The sequence below is a fragment of the Chaetura pelagica genome, unplaced genomic scaffold, assembly GCF_000747805.2.
Source record: "Chaetura pelagica isolate M959 unplaced genomic scaffold, ChaPel_1.0 scaffold3, whole genome shotgun sequence".
In the NCBI taxonomy this organism is placed as follows: Eukaryota; Metazoa; Chordata; class Aves; order Apodiformes; family Apodidae; genus Chaetura; species Chaetura pelagica.
In genome coordinates, this window is record NW_009952974.1 from 11850082 (window position 1) to 11868766 (window position 18685).

An 18685-nucleotide genomic window follows, 5' to 3' on the forward strand; every position below is an offset into this window, starting at 1 on the left:
GGGCCCCTGGCCCCGCGGCAGCCGCAGGGCGCGTCCCTCGCTGCTGCGGGTGCGAAAGGCAGCAACCCGGGCTGGTTTTCACTTGGGGTTTACTCTTTGAGGTTAAAGGGAGAACTTCCTGATGAGGTTTCTGGAATGTAAGGAGGGCTGGATTTGTCAAGTGTTTATAAATATCTCGGTAAGCGGAACGTGCTTGTGTGCTGGATTGTGCTTTGAAAAACAAACCAGATGCGCCTCGTCTGTTACTTTGTTCCACATCCACTCAGGAAGAGAAGTGGGAACTGGATAATTACTGATGGTATATGTGCCACTGTAGTTCATAAGCACCTGTTTATGACTTAATACAAACACTTAAAGTGCCCTGAAACATGTTACTTAACATGTTCTTTAAAATAAACATTTGTTAGATCGACTTCTTAATGTTTTATTTAAGACTTTAAAATGTTTTATTGGTAATAACTTAGAACATTTAAATAATATTATTGCAATGCCCTTTTTTCTCAGAAACTAAAAGAAAAGATACCTGTAGTCTGTTTTCTAGTTCCAAGAAAGTGTTTGTGGTGAATCTCTATATTTCTTTTGTATTTTGTAACATATTTTTTGTGGTTTTGTGTTGTTTTCTGGTTTTTAGAGGATTTTTCTCAATATATTAATAATAGTTACACATAGATTGTACATATCTTAACATCTAAAAAATAATTTTCAGGCCTTACTGCTATGGAGAAGAAGCTGGCTGAATACAAGTGTAATACAAATGAAGCAATTCAACTCAAACTAGGTAATGTCACTTTTTTATACTGTGCCTTTGATACTGGAATACTGTACCTTCAGAAACTTACTTATATTTAAATCCACACAAGTTTTAATACGTATTTTTTAATGTGAATATAAAAACAGTGGAATAGGAATTAATAGTCTAGTTCTGCTGATACTACTGCAATTAAAGTACAGCTGTAGAAGTTCAGTTCTGTCTCTGTAGGGATGTTGTCAGCAATCTATTATGTTACCTGAGTGTATTGGAATTAGATATTGTCTTATTTTCTTGAGGTGTTCATTATGGTCTTTTGGTTTCTAATTCTTATGCTGTGGTGCAGTCCTAAGTATGGGTCTTATTCCTGGAGACCAGAACAACAGAAGTAACTTCTCAGTGTTACAAGTATCTAATGATTTTTTTTACATCTTTCTATTTCCTCTTTCTTTGAGAGCAATAAAAACAACTGAAAAGTGGTGGTGGGTTTTTTTGTGCCTGAGCCCCCCCAGCATGTGGATTACACAAGGCATTTTTAATGAAAATTGTTTAAAATCTGAAGATTAATACTGACAGTCTTTCAAGAATTGTTTGTTGCTCTCTATAGCTAATTTGTGTACTAGGACACCCGAGGATACAGTCAGAATTACTGAACTCTTGATGGACTTGGTTACATCTAAAACTCATGTGCAGCAGTAATAACTTGAAAAATAAGGCATACCTGTCAAATTTTTAATTTTTAGCAATTTTTTTCCCAGTACAAGTACCATCATTTATTAAGAAAATAAAAGTAATAAGCCTGTTAAGCACTTTTCAGAACTACTGCTAGCCATCTATTCAGTATAGTTTAGTAGCCATAATGTCATTATACAGAAAATACTTACTTTTTTAAGCCACTGATACTATGAAGTATTTATCTTCCTCTTTATTGTTATTTCAAATAATTATTTTTATGACTAGATCTAACATTTTATTTTTCTCTTCCATCTTTCTAAAACCAAAGGGGAAAATGAATGTCATTGGAGTGAATTTTGTCTAGAGAAATTTGAGGAGCTACTATATCAGGTTTTGGGGAGACTGCTAGAGGGTTTTTAATTAAGGTACCCATTGCCCATTTTGGCTAATATTTCTAGGTTCCGTTTTTGTTTCAGTCACTCTAGATAATCAACATACAAACTATGTTAAGAGGAAAAATATCAAAAGCTACAAAATGATCCCATTAAAAAACAAACATGTATTTCCCCTATGCATATAAAAGCAATCATAGGCTATCCTGTTCAGGGTCCTAATTTCTTCCATGGTGACAATTCATTATAGCTCTTTGGTGATTGTTTTTTTCTTGTTGGGTTTTTGTTATGTTTTTTTTAAACACTGCTACTTTGAAATCTGTTGCTCTCTGAATTACATCTGGGAAGACAAGAGCAGCCATTCTTTAGTTTTTAGAGGTCCAAACTTTTGTCACTTGGATGCTCACCATTGGCGTTTTTCTCTTTGAATAATTCCTTTTTAATTATCAGAAAACTGTTTTCTTCATCTCTTCTACTGGAGCAAAGCAGTAATTAAGCTGTAGTTCCATATTCCACCTGTTTTTTAAAAGAACCTTTAGTAGCAATATTAACTCCCACACTTGTGCTCATATGATATTAACTCATTCAAGATTAAAAATGTGCAGCTGTTGTCTTGAGTTGCTATTGCCTTGTTAATGTGGCTGAATTGTCACCTTAATGTCCAAGTTAAGAGTTATATCTGTTCCAATTGTAGTAATTTTTTTTAAACTGCAAATACAGAGAGGATATTTGGAAATCAGTTTCTCAGTCTTCTAATTTTTTTTCTTGAAAATCCTACTTTAATCTCTAATTTCATCCACATTTTATGATGGGAGAACTCCTGTCACAGTTGCTGTGGAGCAACTGTTGTAACTCCATAAGCACAAATAAAATGCTAGTTTGGTAAGTTACTGAGTTTGAGTAGATGCCATTGTAGTAAATATTTTGTACATTACCAGAAGAGACTTTGTTTAATATTAGGCTTTGAGGAAAAGTAGAGAATCGGAAATATATCACTAATGCTGGTACAAGTTTTGTAATGTTGGTACCAACAGTTTAGTGTTGGTGCAGCTGTTTTGTGTGCATAAGTGCTGATTCTCCAAAACTTTGATGTGAACATAAATGCACATAAACACTTATTTCCATTCATCTCTGAAAACCCTTGCAGGGAAGTGTTCTCACCTGCATGAAGGAATGGCAAAATGAGAAGACAACATTGATTACGTGATCTGTCTGGCTTATTGTGGGAGCATCCAGCTGGGCAGTGTCCTCAGTGTTGAAAGCAGTAACATTCAAGAGATGTATTATAAATGCATGCAAATATACATCTGTGTCCATTTCTCTGTTTTATTCTCCTTAACGATTTTATTTCCTCAGATCATATTACATGTGTCTAAATTGCACAAGATGCCTTTATTACATTTGTATCCCAGCCAAATGTAAATAGGTTCATGACTAAAGTTGTCTGACTCTGTAGCAGAAGAAAGTATGAACATCTAGAAAGGCATCTGTGGATAAGCAGACTGAAGCTGCTGACTTGGTTATGGTCTTTATTCTTCTCAGTTCGTTTTCCTGAGGATTTGGAGGATGACAACACAACATTTAATCCAGAGTACAGCCATCAAGTGTTTGGAGATGAGTAAGTTATCATAGAATACCAGACTATTTACTAAGGAAGTTGATATCCACAGCCAAATTAATAGGTCTGGAAGGGGCAAGCTGCTTTCAAATTGTTTAAAAAAAAAAAAAACAAAAAAACCCAAGAAATCCTGCTATACCAAGCTATTTTGAATAGCAATACAGCAATACTTCAGTTTTATGACTGTAGAGTTAGCAAGTGGCCTTGGTGCCAAGCTCATAGAGTTTGAGCCTGTAGTCAGGTGCTATTTCTAAAGCAGACTAGCAGAGGATGACACCTGTTTTTGCAGTCAGAATTACTCATTTAAGTGGCTGTTTGTCTAAGATAAAGGCAGAATTATAAATTCTTGCAAAAAACTTTCACAGTAACGTGTTCCAAAAACCCCAATATCTAGCAGCAGTTTTTCAGTTTATTTTTTACTCTTACATGGGAGTTTTAGCTGTGCTGGTTTTGGCACATGGGTTTTGGTGACTGTTCTAGGTTATTGACTGTTAACTGTATTTAAATCAGTGTATTTTATCTAATATGTACACTTCTAACCAGTTAAGCATGCAGGGATACAGAGACTATAGAAAAGCTTTGTTTGTTTTTTCAAGTATGCTGATTTAATACTGTAGAGAAGTTAGCCCCTCTGTCCCTAGTGTCCAAGTGTCATGTAATGTTTTCAGTAAAGTGATACTCAGCAATCTGGCCATAGTTTAAAACAAACACAACTCACTAAGGAATATATCCACATGCACGTATCTGTGGACTTCTTGAAGTAGTTAAATTTCTTTATTTCCAGCTCTTTTAAAAAGCATTTGAAGTACTCCAAGTAGGATAAACTACGTATATTCTTAAAATCTTATTCTAACACTTGTACTTCAAGTTTTAAATTATAAATGTGCTACTGTAAAAGAAAAATCTGTACAAGAAAGCTTTCTTTGTAAAAGTTACTGTACTCTGCAGTTAAGTTTTTTGCCTGAAAAGAATTTCTCTGCATTTCAAGACAATATAGTGTTTATGTTCTGGCAACTCTTATTTTCCAAGTGTAAAAAAAAAAAAGCTTTTGTAATCCTTACCTGTTGTGGGTCTTTTTCCGCATTCACTTGGTTCGAGTTAGATTGAATAACTATATAGAAACTGTCCACCAAAAACACTTACTGCTATGACTGATTGTCTGTGTTACACAGTATAAATTGCAATACCATATTCCAAAATACTATACTACACTGCAAAGTAAACATTACTGATCAATTAATATAAATAAGCATTAATTAGCTCTAAGTTATTGAAAAGCATACGTGTAGTATTAGCTTTTTTAGGTAATCTTTCTTGAGCTGTCATGGTAAGGGCACAGACTGCCTTACTGAGTTCAGGAACATGTTCTATCTCTCCACTAGAGGAGCAAAGTAACTGGTAGAAATAGTGTAAGGCATTATCTCTGCCTAGATAGTGCACATCCAGTTTGATTCCCTTTTCCTATCAGGAAGCTTTACTCACTGGAAGAGATTGTGACCTTCAAAGCATATTAAATGAAAGCTCTGTGATGTGAATGTTTTGCTGTGCATAGAGTTTCTGATTGTTTCTTTTCTCCTTCCTTAGTGAAGTTGCTTTTGGCTACAAAGGACTGAAGATCCTCTTGTACTATATTGCTGGTAACCTGTCAACACTCTTCCGCATCGAATATACATCTAAAGTTAATGAAAAGTTTGACTGTGTGGAGGTAAAGACAGAACCAGACCTGCCCTTAAAATATTATTGAGAAGGTTCACTTGGGACAAAATTCTATGTTTAGTAATTGCCCACCCAAACATGGCTTATGTCAAAAGCACACAAACAATGCTTCCTTAGTTGCTAAACTGAAAAAAAGCTTTGAACTTAATCTATATGTTTTCCCATTGTTCCTCCTTTGACTGCAGTACCATTTTCATATTAACTGTCTCCAGGAGGAAGACTAGTATTGGTGTTTTTTATATTGAAGAGAATTCATTAAGAAGGAAAAGGTTTCTGTAAACACTTTGTGAGGTAGGACATTTGGCTGTGTCTCTGTAAATGGCAAAGAACAAGTAAGGCAGACATGCGATTAGAAACTTCCAGTTAGGTATCATGTGTGCTTTATTTCTTACTTAAAGAAATACAGTAGAATTACCTGCATGATGTTTTGTTTCACTTGGGTGTTTTTTAATTTTTTGGTTTTGCCTACAGGTTTTCTAAGCTTATAGAATACTTGAAGAATTTTTTTTTCTCCTTCTGTCTACATGCTCTCAGAATATTTTTTGAGATTAACCCCGCAAAAGCTAAGTCAGCCAACTGAAGAAAGGTGTATGGGTCTTAGAAAAAGGAATAAAATACCTTCTTAACAATGTTTTAAACTGTTAAATACTTGAATAAGTACCTGTACGGTTATTTAGAACACCTCAGTTTTTCAGAGTTTTCTCTGATGCATTAAGAAAAGTTATCTAAGTTTTACTTAGTTATAAGGAAGAGAAAATGGAGTTGATTTCTTTCCAAAAGAGCGATTGGTGTGGTTATTCATGAACCTTCATAATACTCTGTAGTGTGAAATGGCTGTATGTTTGCACTGACTTCAAATTACTCTGCCTGAGAGAAGTATTTTTTTAAAAAAAGTAAACATCTTTGACTTCAAGTTGTACTTCAAGTTCCTAATTTCAACCAAGTTTATTTAAATTTTTAAAGGCCTAGTGTAAAAGAAAAAACATTGGAATTGCTTTTAAAGATTTGCCCTTCCTTGTTCTGAAGTTGTATTAGAATATACTTTGTTCAAGACACTAAGTGCCTGGACGTGTCTGAAATACTTTTGAGGCTAGAGCAACATATCTTAGGAGTGAAAGGTCATGCTCTTCAATCTTAAGAAGGTTTTTAGAAATAAGGGAAAAAGGAAAGTCTGTTGGCAAAGTTGTAATCGTATTAAAATCAAACAGTTCCAACTTTTCACCAATATAATGTCCAAATTCTGTCACAACAGGAATCCACACCATAGCACCTTTTCGCTCACAGTCTGTTTTCTGTACAAATGACAAAGCCACTTTACCTTGATTGCACCTCCAGAAAAGTAAACAAGTTCTGCCTTGCGCTAAGCACACTGCAACTTTTTTGACAGCTCACAGTCCTGGCTTCTTTCAATCCCTCTTTCCTATACTGAATTATTATTATTTTAATTGCTTAAGAGATTGAGATGGGGCCAAAAATGTATACTTTACAGAACAGGCTTTGACTGAATTGGAAGAATGTGGTGGTGTACCCTGCTTCCCTTGAACGCTGTACAGTCATATAGGTTGGCTCATATGGCTGTATCTAAACCTTAGTAGGAAAAAAGACGTGGTTGTTATCTTGGTCTGCATTTGTATTTGCCATTAATTTAACCACCTTAAGATATTAATGCATTTGCAGAGATTAAAACATAAGCTGTCATTACAGCAGGATGTTAATTTAAACGCATATTAACATTTGCTTTTCTAAGTTAACTGTTTGGTTGCTGATCTCAGCCCATTCAGGGTAAACATACTAAGATTTGAAGTATCTGCCACAGATGACAGATAGTCTTTGTGCTGGGAGTATATAGTGTTTAGGAAAGGACAGCAGTTTCTGTCTTTAACATTACTGGTTACAAGTAAGGAGTTTGTTTTAATGCTTTGAAATGTTATTCACATCTTAGGATTTTATAGCTGAATGCCCATGTGAGCAATAGCAGCCTGTTTTACTCTGTGCTATTTGATTCTGCTATTGCTAAAGCAGCTGCTACAATCTCTGCTAGGGACTAACAAATATTGGGCCAAATACCACTTTTTTTTTTTTTTCCCCAAGATCTTTTCAAATATGAGGTAAAAAATAAAATCCTGAAATGTCAAGAGCCAGCCAGAACTCAGTCATATTTATGCATCTTATTATCATCATCTTCATAAAGATGGATCTCAACTAAGTTAGTGGGGAGGGCTCAACAAAGAATGATCATGTTTGGAACAGAAGCTGACACTTCATGTAATGAAAATAGACAGAATTTATCCCTTGGGTGGAGTAAATTATTTCTAGTATCTGGAGAGGGTGCTTTCTTCTAGTGTAAATATTAATAGCATTGACCTCCAAATTCCTGCTCTGAGATTTGCAGCTGTTCTAGTATCTTCCTTTTCATCTGCATTTTATGGGGTGGGATAAAGTATTTTACTAACCTCTGAAACAGTCTTTGCTATAAATGTATTTATCTTGCTTTGAAACTCATCTAATACATTGGCTTTATGCAAAAGTTAATAAAAATTGTAATACTGAGTATACTTTTTAAAGTAATAGTACTTACCACTCCATTGCTCCCCACTGGAATTAATACATAAAATTGCTAAAGAAAATAATCTTTCAAATATGTTTCTATAATTATTTTAAACTAAGTCATTAGATGAAATATCATCTACACGGAACACAAATGTCATAACTGCCCATTAGTACATGATTAATCTTTATATTAAAATGATCCATTCACACTGAGGATTCTGGGATTTCTGCTGTAAAAAAGGAAGATCTTGTCAACTGTAAAAGTAACTGAATATATTTTCCTAAATTATGTCAAGCCTCATTTCAATGGAAGAGACATTTTAGGAGATAGTAGGTGAAAATATGTTGTAGTCATATAGAACAAAGAAGGATTATCTGCTGCTTTATTTGCTAAACTTCTGTTGGCATAATTTAATTCTATTTTGTGGAAAACAAGAATTTTCTGTGGTGTCAGCCAGTGATGGTTGCATTATCTTACATGCTTTCAGCAGGTGGAAGTTTGTCTTTCTCCTTAACACTAATGAAGGAACTTTCAGATGTGAGGGGAACAAAATTACTTACTTACCTAAAAAGGATGAATATGCAGTATGAAGTATTATGTATCTTCCACATGGTCTGAGTTATTGAGCTGACACTTGGAAGTATTGTTTTAATTCTAGATTTTTTACATGCCTTTTTCAGCTATAAAATGAAAGTCACTGCAAATTCCTAGTTTTGGATTCCCACAGATTTGTCAGCAGTGCAGACTTAAGATCTATGTAAACAATACACTTGCAGTTAAAAAAAAACAAAAGCATTTCTCAAGTGTGTTCCATACAAATATTTATGTAATTCATTGCTTCTGAAAAAAAAACGGCCGATTTTATGTAATGCACTTAAATCAGTAAGTGTAAAGAAAATGTTTAACTAGTATTACTTTAAGAAAAATAGCAAAGGTTCCAATAAATCTCCATTGTTAGGAAAATGAAATGGATGTAAAGATTGTACATGTTTTAACTGGGTTCTTCCACCAAGTATTGTAGAGCTATATTTTAACTGCTTAATAGCTCTCTTTACAAATAGAAATATAAATGTTGGTAGTACCAAACAATTTAGAATAAAACTTGTTTGTGCTGAACTACATGTATCTTTCTCTACACTAAAAATGTAACTGAATGATAAAGTGCTATTCATTTGCAGGTGCATTGCTTCTACTTAAGGGACTATGGTTGAAAAGACAGGAATTAGTAGCATGTTGTATTAGCCTTTTGTAGTGTATTTTGTTCTAAGCATCTTAATTTCCCTGTTTTGAATGCTAAGTAGCAAGGGTCTTGGTTTTGAACTAATACCCATCATGCATGTAAACGGTGTGAAAGAGCTGCTTAGTAAGTTAACACAAAGTGTTCTTGTGTCAGTCCTTGTGGAAATAGATACAATACAAACATTACAGCTGAACTCACGGCAAACTCCATTAAGTAAAAACCTGGATTCATTGTCCAGAGGAAAGTTTGAATTGAATGTAAGCTCATTTTGTTGAATGTAATGTCAGGCTTTTAGGGGTTGTATTGAGGAGTATGGTTTTGTTAAGTTGAGACCAATTCATTAAGTTTTATTGCCTGGTGAGAAGCAGTAATACGTTATTGTGAAACTTCATCAAATATTCATGGTTAAAAAGAAGTAGTAAATGTATTCAATCAAGTGGTCTTTTTGGGGTCTGAAAAGGATTATGAAGTCTGCTCAGCTGATAGTCTCTAACTTTCCCTTTGGTTATCTGAAAAGAGTAATTTTAATGTCTGAATTTAATTTTACTGTCAGAATACTTCTTGTTCTTTCCAGTATATTAGACTAAAAGCCAAATTTCTTGACAGTATCCTTACATTATATTTTTCTGTCAAGCTTTGTTTTCAAAATGTCCTTTTATTAGAATGTGGGGTGTTGTCTTCAGAGTTTGTAGTGTTTTGCAGCTGATCCTGTAGGCAGACATTTCAAGCAGAGACAGAGGGATGCAAGAGTATGCTAGTTGTCACTTTCCTGTTTGGGACATAACCATTTTTTGGTCTTTGTCTCTTTCTCTCTGTTTAGTTCTGTACAACCTAGTGCCTTTTGTAAGCTGCTTGTTTGGGAACCTGAGTTTCAGAAGGCTGTGTAGCATAGTCTTGGAGAATTGTTGGGTGAAAAGTCTTAGCTTCTGATTATACTGCACTTTCAGAATAGCTATCAACACAGTTAGGTTTTACTTGGACAGATATAACTACTTCTAAACAAAAATGTTCATGAACTCATGAGTTTTTTGATGCTTACAGTGGATGGATTGTGACCTTTCTGAATCTTGCCAGTGCAGCTCCTTTACTTGCTAGAATGTCACTACTGGACAATAGGAAAGCTTGCCTTTTTTTTTTTTTCTTTCTTTTTTGTTTAACCGTTAGGCCATAGCATCTCTTATTAATTTCTTATAGCACAATAGTTATATGAATGCTGTCTTTTTCTAATCTTCACTGATCCTGCCCCCTTTTGTAACCTCCAGGCAGACGATGTTGAAAGTAAAATTAGAGAAATCATTCCTCCTGGTTTTTGCACAAACACAGATGACTTTGTGTCTCTGCTGGAGAAGGAGGTCAACTTCAAGCCCTTTGGAATGCTGCTACACACATACTCAGTCCATAATGAGGAAGCTGGTGAAGATATAACATACCAGATATACAAGGTATGAAAAATAAGTTAAACTTCTGATTTTGTGCAACCAAATTAAATTTTTTTTTTGCAGTGGTGCACTTTCACTATTTTAGCTATAATAAATAAATACTATCATTTACCAGTTTATTACTAATTTTAAACATGCCTTTTGATATTGTAGAATTTAATTAAGTTTTGCATATTTTTTCCTCTTACATCTGTGATAGGCTTCACCTGACTTCTTCTGGCTTTTTCCCTAGGCTGACATGACATGTCCAGGCTTTCGAGAATATCATGAAAGGCTTCAGACGTTCTTGATGTGGTTTATTGAAACTGCTAGCTTTATTGATGTAGATGATGAAAGATGGAACTACTTTCTAGTGTAAGTACAGTTCTAAAGCAACAGTGGACCTTATTACCTCCACAAAGCCTGCATTTTAATTGTGGCTGGCCAATTATTGGAGCAGTATAATGATATTTTTCCCAGGAATGAAAAACTATTGTTTATGAGGCTTTAGGAAAGCTTGAGAATGGAGCTGAATTAAATGCTGTTGTCCGTTAGAGCCCTGAATGTAGGCTTAAACAGTAAAATGAGGTTTGCCTGTGTTTTCTTTTACTTGCCATCTATTCATCTTTATAATAGGCAAGTGTACTGAAGTGCTGTAAAGAGGTCTGATTTATCCAAGTTGCTGCACACCAATTAAGTGAATTGTACATTCAGAACATAGCAGGTGTACCCATTGGGCCCTCACAGAGTAGCTTGCTGACACTGAAAATTCAGATGGAGAATGGAAAAGAAAATGGACACTGCATGGGAGCGCGACTGTAATTGACCTGCTTGGCTTTCTGTTTTATCTGCAGATTTGAGAAGTATAATAAGGATGGAGCTACGCTCTTTGCGACCGTAGGCTACATGACAGTCTATAATTACTATGTGTACCCAGACAAAACCCGGCCACGTGTAAGGTAATTGGCGGCGTAACTCGTGCCTTGCCTTTTATTTCAGAAGAGGGAACTGCTGAAGTTCCCAATACTTGTTTATAATGGTGTTGATTTGTTTAAAAAAAATCCCCATTATTAGCTGGCTATGCACTAATTTATTTCATTGTTCCCTTCTTGAAGCAGAGGGAGCCTCAAACAGGTCTGGAATATTTAACAATTTTAAGACTTAGCTAACAATTGTATTTTAAGATTGCTTCATGTAGCTTAATCTAAAATGAAATAGCATTTCAGTTTTAAGCCTTTACATTATAATGTTTGTAAAAGCACGCGTTTGAACTGAATATGCATTCCTTTGTCTGTAGCCAGATGCTGATCTTGCCACCCTTCCAAGGAGAAGGCCATGGTGCTCAGCTGCTTGAAACAGTTCATAGATACTATATGTCTTCTCCTACAGTACTTGATATAACAGGTTTGTGTTAAATTTTAACTCACTTCATCAGTTTAATAAGCAACTTCTATCTAGCATTCACAGGTTGTTAGCCTGCAAACTACTTTCATGTTCATTTGTCAGAATTAAATAGTCTTTTGAAGATTTAGATTCAGCTCAGTTCAGGATTAATAGTACCCTGGTTTACAGAAGAACTGTATATAATGTAGCTCCTTAAATCCTTTACTTAAAGAACAGCACGCCAGGGAAATTCAATCCTTAGCATGAACGGATTATCAGCTAATTAGACATTTTATTGTGAGATACACAGCTGAGTTTGCCAAGAGATCAAGCTTTGTCAAATACCTTGTTCAACTTACTCCTATTAGCCAAAATTCAAAATTGGAGGGGGACATGACAAACTAAAATAGCATATTAATGTTAGTGTGCAAGCCAAAGTTGTACAGACAGTACAAATCTGTAGATAATTTCTTCTCCAGGAGCACATATTGCTGGCTAAAGGCACCGAGGATATTAGAGGTGTGTGCACCAATATGTAAAAATTGAGGAAATGGCAGAGGGGAAAAAGTGTGTAGGTGTATTAAAAAAATGCAGCATTAAAAATGTCTAAACACTACATCTGTCCAGTGGTTTCAAGCAGAGTGTAGGAAAAAATGCAGTTCAAACACGTGACTTGACCATTCAGTTCTAGGTGCTGTCTCAGACCTCCTCCTTGAGAGAACACCCCCATTCTAATTAAAATACAACAGAACACTTGCTTTCACATGATGCATTGCTGTGGGATAATCCTGTCAAAGTAACCCACCTCATTTTAATCCAGTTCATAGGAACCTAAGGAAGTATGACTTTGTTTATGTAACAGGAAATCACGTGCATCATGCGTTTATTTTCCTCTTTTTCACTTAAGCAATACAAAGCTTTATATAGCTTTTATAGCTCAGGATCAGCAAAGTCTTAACATGGTACTTGCATAGATGGCATGACATGTTCATGGCTCAGTGCCTTAAATGCAGGGTTGTAGTAACAGTAAGCGTGCACTAAAATTTGTTTTAATTTCTTTATGGAATAAAGCAGGAGGAAGCTTGCAATGCTCTGCATGGCACTCAAGTTATGGAAAATAAGGCTTTTACAGGTTTTTTGGGGGTTTTTTTGAGGGGAAAATCGGGATGGACAATCTTGATATGGTGAGAATATTTTGTTAAGTAGCACTTAAAATTGTGAAGTAAAACCTTTAACCTTCATCAAGAGAGGGAATTAAGACCTAATTAACATATTGGAGAGAGAATTTTTTTAATTACTTAGGAGTTTCATATTTACAACAAATATTTTGTTCTGCTTATAACCTGTCATCCTAACTGACACTTGTGAAATGTATGCTGCTAGTGCTTGCTGTACAGAAACTGCCTTGTCTGTCTTTAATCTGAGTGGAAAGGAATGGAATCAATTTTATTACAGCTTCTCCAATCTCTTTTGCAGAATAAGTCCTATAAGACTTGCCATACAAGATTAGGCCACTCATACCAAAAACATTTGAACTGATAGAATCATCATAAGTCCTCCAACCAAAAAAAAATGAAGTGCTGGTTGAGCAGTGCTGTATATTCACAGCCAAAACGTCTGTCCCATTCCTTCTTGGTAACTTACTACCTTTTGATCATCCTTAAACTGCAAATTTAAACTACATACAGTGGTCCTCAAAACTAAAGAAAAACACAGCTCTCGGATATAAGTTGTTTAACAATAAATTCCACAGTTCTAGTCCACAGAAAAATGAGTGCTGGGAGGGAACATGACCCTGCTACTTACTTGTAGTAAGCCTGTTCAAACAACTAAGCAAGGAAGAAAGAAATGTATTCACAACATAGTAAGCATTTTCCTTTTCCATAGTTCTTAAGTGGTAAAAAAATTGCATATGGGACCATGTTGATATTTTCCAAAGCTAGTTCTGAACTTTGCTTTTTCTAAAGCAACAGTTTTGATACTTAAGCTACCATTTTAAGCATGGAAGTGACTTGAACTTGCAAATCAGCTTTTGATAAGGTCCTTCCAGCCTTTTATTTTTGGATAAGCTTGTCCTTTGGGTCCTTGTACGCTTTGCTATCTTCCTTTCTAACAAAGACTATGTAAGTTGTGGTCAAAGTATCTCTGGCTAGTTTAGTAATATACAGTAGGATAGTTTCACCAGTCTTTTTCTCCGTAATTAGCGTTCTAGATTTTCCACCACCCTGTTAAATACAGAATAGATAGAACATGCAAGAAAAAGAGTTTTATACAGAGTAAGTTTCTTTTTCCAACTAGTTAAGCTGGATTATACATGTATATTGTCAGTCTGTTAGCAGTGCTTATATAATCCTATACAGTACTACATAAATAAAATATTAAGTCTTTATTTTGCAAGCTCTTCCATGTCTGTTATCGAGCATCTAAAGCTTTGAGAGTACTACTTAGGCACACCTAGAGTAGTTAGCACAGTTGTTTATATACTGATGAATACTGTGCCTGCTTTTCTTTTCCATAGGTCTCTGTAATTACATACCAGAGATGAGGAAACAAATGATGCTGATATTAATTCTGTGCTTTTTTCTTCTTTCTAGCTGAAGATCCATCTGAAAACTATGTGAAGCTAAGAGACTTTGTTCTTGTAAAGCTCTGTCAAGATTTGCTTTGCTTTTCCCCAGGAAAGTTAATGCAAGGTTTCAGTCAAGAAATGGTGATGGAAGCTCAACAAAAACTGAAAATAAATAAGGTATTGGAACAGTTGTAGCTGGCCATATTATTATCAAACTAGTACAATAACAATTTAAACATAGAGGTGGAAGCTTGGGATTTATGCATTCTGACTTGTTTCAACAGATTTTAGGATGTATCTGGAAGGGAGATACATACCCTGTGCTCTTAGATAAATGCTCTTTTTTACCTACTAATGCTGAAAATGTAATGTTATTTGCCATGGCTTCCATTTCTTTCAAGTATATTTATGCAAATAACAAGTAGTGTTTTTGGAATGCAGTACAGTAATGTAGCCAACAACTGCTACTAAGGCAGCTCTAAACACTTGGGAGAGCTAAATAGTTAAATTCAACAAGTAAATTTGCTTGTAGTCTCTGCAGTAAGTGATTAAACTCATTAGTGAGTATGGTAGTGAAAAGGCAGTTGCTTAATTGAAAATATGTTTGAATGTGGTTTAATGAAAACTTGGCTTGAGAGATGGGAGGTGTGAAGCCATATTCAGATGTGTTCATGAAGATGTTATAGCTTGTATAAGGAAGCTACATCTGTAGTCTTTTACATCTGATGTCTTAAATCTGAAAGGATTAAGTTCAGTTTGGTTTCTTTTAACAGTATCAAAACATGTCCTGGGATATCAAATGAACTATCTTACTGTGTTGTGTTACTCAGCAAAAAAAATACTTGGTCTTAAATTCTGCTTTCATATAGATGTAATAGTTACTAGTAATATGGTAGCAATATGATTTATTTTTTTCATCCCAGAAACTGGGAAACAGTAGGTTTTTCTTCCTAGACACAATAGTAGCAGATCCTGGTTCCAAAACTGCTTCAATTTTTCTGTTTACTAATTGTTTCATTTTCTTCCATAAACAGAAAACTTTTAAATGTTTTTGCTTCATTCTTGTATTTAGGACCTCCAGGGGGCCCTGTGAAGAGCAGTAGGTATATGGAGAACATTAAAATTAGCTAAGTAGATACAGCTTCGTAAAATACTGCTTAATGTCACTTTTCTTCCAGTCCTTCAGTTCACTGAAGTATTTTTGGACTGGCTTCTGAACTTGCTGATGCTCATTTACAGCAAGTCCTTGCACCTCTACAGCTAGTGCAACACTTTGACAGATCAGACACTGGGTGTGTGTAAGAAAACACTTTGGAAGAGAAGACAAGGATTTTTATCCGTTTAACCCATCAGATAGGAGGATAGGTTTGACAGAGGCTTTGTCTGTGGCTCTGGTTGTCTTCTGAGAAGCTGAGGAACTACTTTAGTATTTCAATATTGCTCCACTTTGTGTTCTTTTGAGTCACCTCTTCAAGTATGTTTTATTCTCCTTTCTGTTCATTAGCAACACACAAGACGAGTTTATGAAATTCTCCGATTGCGCGCAACAGATATGGGTGATGCAGAGCAGTCCAGAAGCTATCGGTTGGACGTTAAAAGAAGACTGATTGGCCCCTATAAGGTGTATATGACTTAAGTATTATTATTTCAAGGCTAATTATACTTGATTTTACTTTCATTTCCATAAATGTAGTTGATGCCAATTATGTTGCCAATCAACTACTATTAGTTATGCAGTGTTCAACTGACATACAGATGCAGAGAACATTAATGTATAGCGGTGCTGAAGATTCTGTACTTGGTTCCTGACTGTTTCCTGCCCAGTTCCAGGAGCAAGTTACTACTGTGTTATCTATCTACAAGAGGCATTATGCCCAAGTAGGCTTAAGGAGGAAAAAAATACCAGTTTCTTGAAGAGGTTAATATCAGACTGGCCAAAAATTTGAAGAGATAGAAATGTGGTAGTAAGTTTACGCTGCAGACCAGGAATAGTTTATATTCTTGTTCTACGTGTTAGCTGGGTTTTAACAAAACAGCTTGCTAGAAGCAATTGAGCCATGTCAATGTAGAACTCTATGCAGATGGAATATAAAATAATTTCAGCAGTAAAGTTCAAGCAAGTACTAAACTTAGTACAAAGTAATTTTCTTCATTCTTATTAAGTGTGCTTCTCAGGATCTTCAAGAGAGTTGGTCCATGTTGCATAAGATGACCCTTTGAGATACAGATTTTATTTTTTTTTTAAATCCTAGGTGCTAATAGCATTGCTCTTGGTATTCTGAGTGAAAAGAACACAAATTAATCTAGGTTTATTGCTATAATTTGTATGTTAGCTACTCTCTTCAATTCACTTGCTAAGCAAACCAAAACCCTCTTGGAAAAGTTTCACAAAGTATGAGAAGTACCTTGATTAGTTTGCAGGGTTTCCTAAAGCAGCACTTACCCTGTTAGACCAAAAAAACCTAATACATCTATTCCCCTTGAAGTCTTCACATTACTGAAGAGGCTGTTGCTAAAAATACTGAGATTTTTGTATATATGGCACCACTAGATTGCAATGTCTTTACAGAGCAATATGTTTCTCTCTGTATAAGTACTACAAAACCAGGAAATAATAGATTTGGTATCTTAATGAACAGAGCACCAGGTAGCTCAAAGAGTGAGCAGCTTGTGAATTTTGAGTTTTACTGTGGCTTCTCCATTTCTGAAGAGCTGTTGTTTTTCATGCACATTAGTGGACTGTGCTGGTGGACATGTCTCATTGATCATGTCTTTGTTCTTCATGTAATTCCTTTGGGAAGTAAATGCCACTGCTGTTCTGCATGAATGGAAAGAAAGTAAGGAACTAAGCAGTTCAGAAATGGCTATCTGTATAAGAGTATATCTGAGGACAAGGCAAAACACCTCAAAATGAGTTTGTATTTAAGGAACAGGTAAAAATATCACATGCCACAGCAAGGGGAGCTCCTCATCTTTACAAATATGTTTATGCTTGTAAATAATTTTATTGCATTTCAACCTTGCTACTGCTGATCCCTGGTAACTTTTGAATAATTTGTAAAATTTTTTCAAGTGTTTTCTGTGTACAGAAGATGTAAAATTAATTATTGATAAGTCAATTATGGGGAAATTAGTTGGCTGAGCAGCCTTATAATGGGACACCAGTGCTGTTAATGTCAGTGTAGAATGAAATATCCTCATCAGTCTTCTCCAGTCTAGTTTTCCATGCCATACATCTTCAGTAGTAGAAGTTCCATTAGACCTAATCTGTTTGGTTAAGGAAAAACTTTGAAACTATTTTTCACTGGTTCATTGGTAATAGAGGAGCTACGAGGCTTTCACAGGAAAGATGTCCTAATCAAACACTGTTAGTTTTTCTTATGATTGGGGACATCTTAACCAGATACTGAAATTGAATACATGTAATTAATCACTTTTTTGTTATTGTTGGTTGTGTTCAAACTACTGTTTGTTTGATTGCTTAGAAAAAGCAGAGAGAACTTGCCAAGATGCGAAGGTGTCTAAGACCAGAGGAGCTGACAAATCAGTTGAACCAAATAGACCTAAACATGCAACATGAACAACTAGAAGAGAGCTTCCAGCAACTTGTTTCAGATTACCGAAGAGTCCTAGAACGACTTGCACAAGCATGAGGATCCTGCCTGTACAGGAAACTTGCCGATTCCTAGACAGTGTTGTAAAGCACATCCTTAATTGCCACTTAACTGCAAAAAATCTCATGTGACGTTTTAATCACATTAAAGTTGACATGTGTTTCTGTGCATTTTGAATATTTTCTATTTTTGTGTTGTAGATTTTTAAATGTTGTACTTCAGATTTGGGGGCACTTATTCCTGAATAAACAATGTAGATTCTCAGATAGCACTTTAGTTGTACAATTTTTCTTTTACCCTTCTCTTTTGCCTTAAGACTTAATAGGTACCTTAATAGCAAGTTAATACACAAATCTAAGCAATATAAGTATTGTATCTTAAATTTCTCCTGTTGATCCTTCTCAGGCTGTTCTTTTATCCTGTTGTACTGTAAGGCCTATATACTCTTCAGTTTAATGTCACTTGAGCAGGTTACAAGGCTGGTTCTGTGGTCTGGCTGGCACATTTCCTGAGTACAGGCTTTTTACCCTTTCTTAAAAGTGGATCCTGTTAGGATCCCCAACTTTTCAAGTTCATGATTCTATGAAAATACCTCACAGTTGGGGAAACAGCCAAGACTTTGTTAGGACTACAAAAGCACTTATGCTAGTGTAAGAAAAATAAATCTGCAGGAAACAAGTATCTTTATATTGTTAATTGACTCTTCTGCTATCCATTACTTCTCAGACTTGAGGTTACTTCTTAAATATCCTGTCCCCTCC

At 35.3% G+C, this 18685-nt stretch overlaps 1 protein-coding gene across 1 annotated transcript; it reads left to right on the forward strand.

The window, feature by feature from the left end:
- The first annotated feature begins 709 nt into the window (after positions 1-709).
- HAT1 (histone acetyltransferase 1) lies at positions 710-18192 on the forward strand. Its single transcript, XM_009996149.1, has 10 exons — positions 710-778; positions 3358-3433; positions 5018-5138; positions 10203-10382; positions 10612-10733; positions 11213-11317; positions 11656-11762; positions 14336-14487; positions 15815-15931; positions 17796-18192. The coding sequence occupies exons 1-10, from the start codon at positions 718-720 to the stop codon at positions 17961-17963; spliced, it is 1209 nt and encodes a 402-aa protein (XP_009994451.1). The 5' UTR covers positions 710-717; the 3' UTR covers positions 17964-18192.
- The last annotated feature ends 493 nt before the right edge of the window (positions 18193-18685 follow it).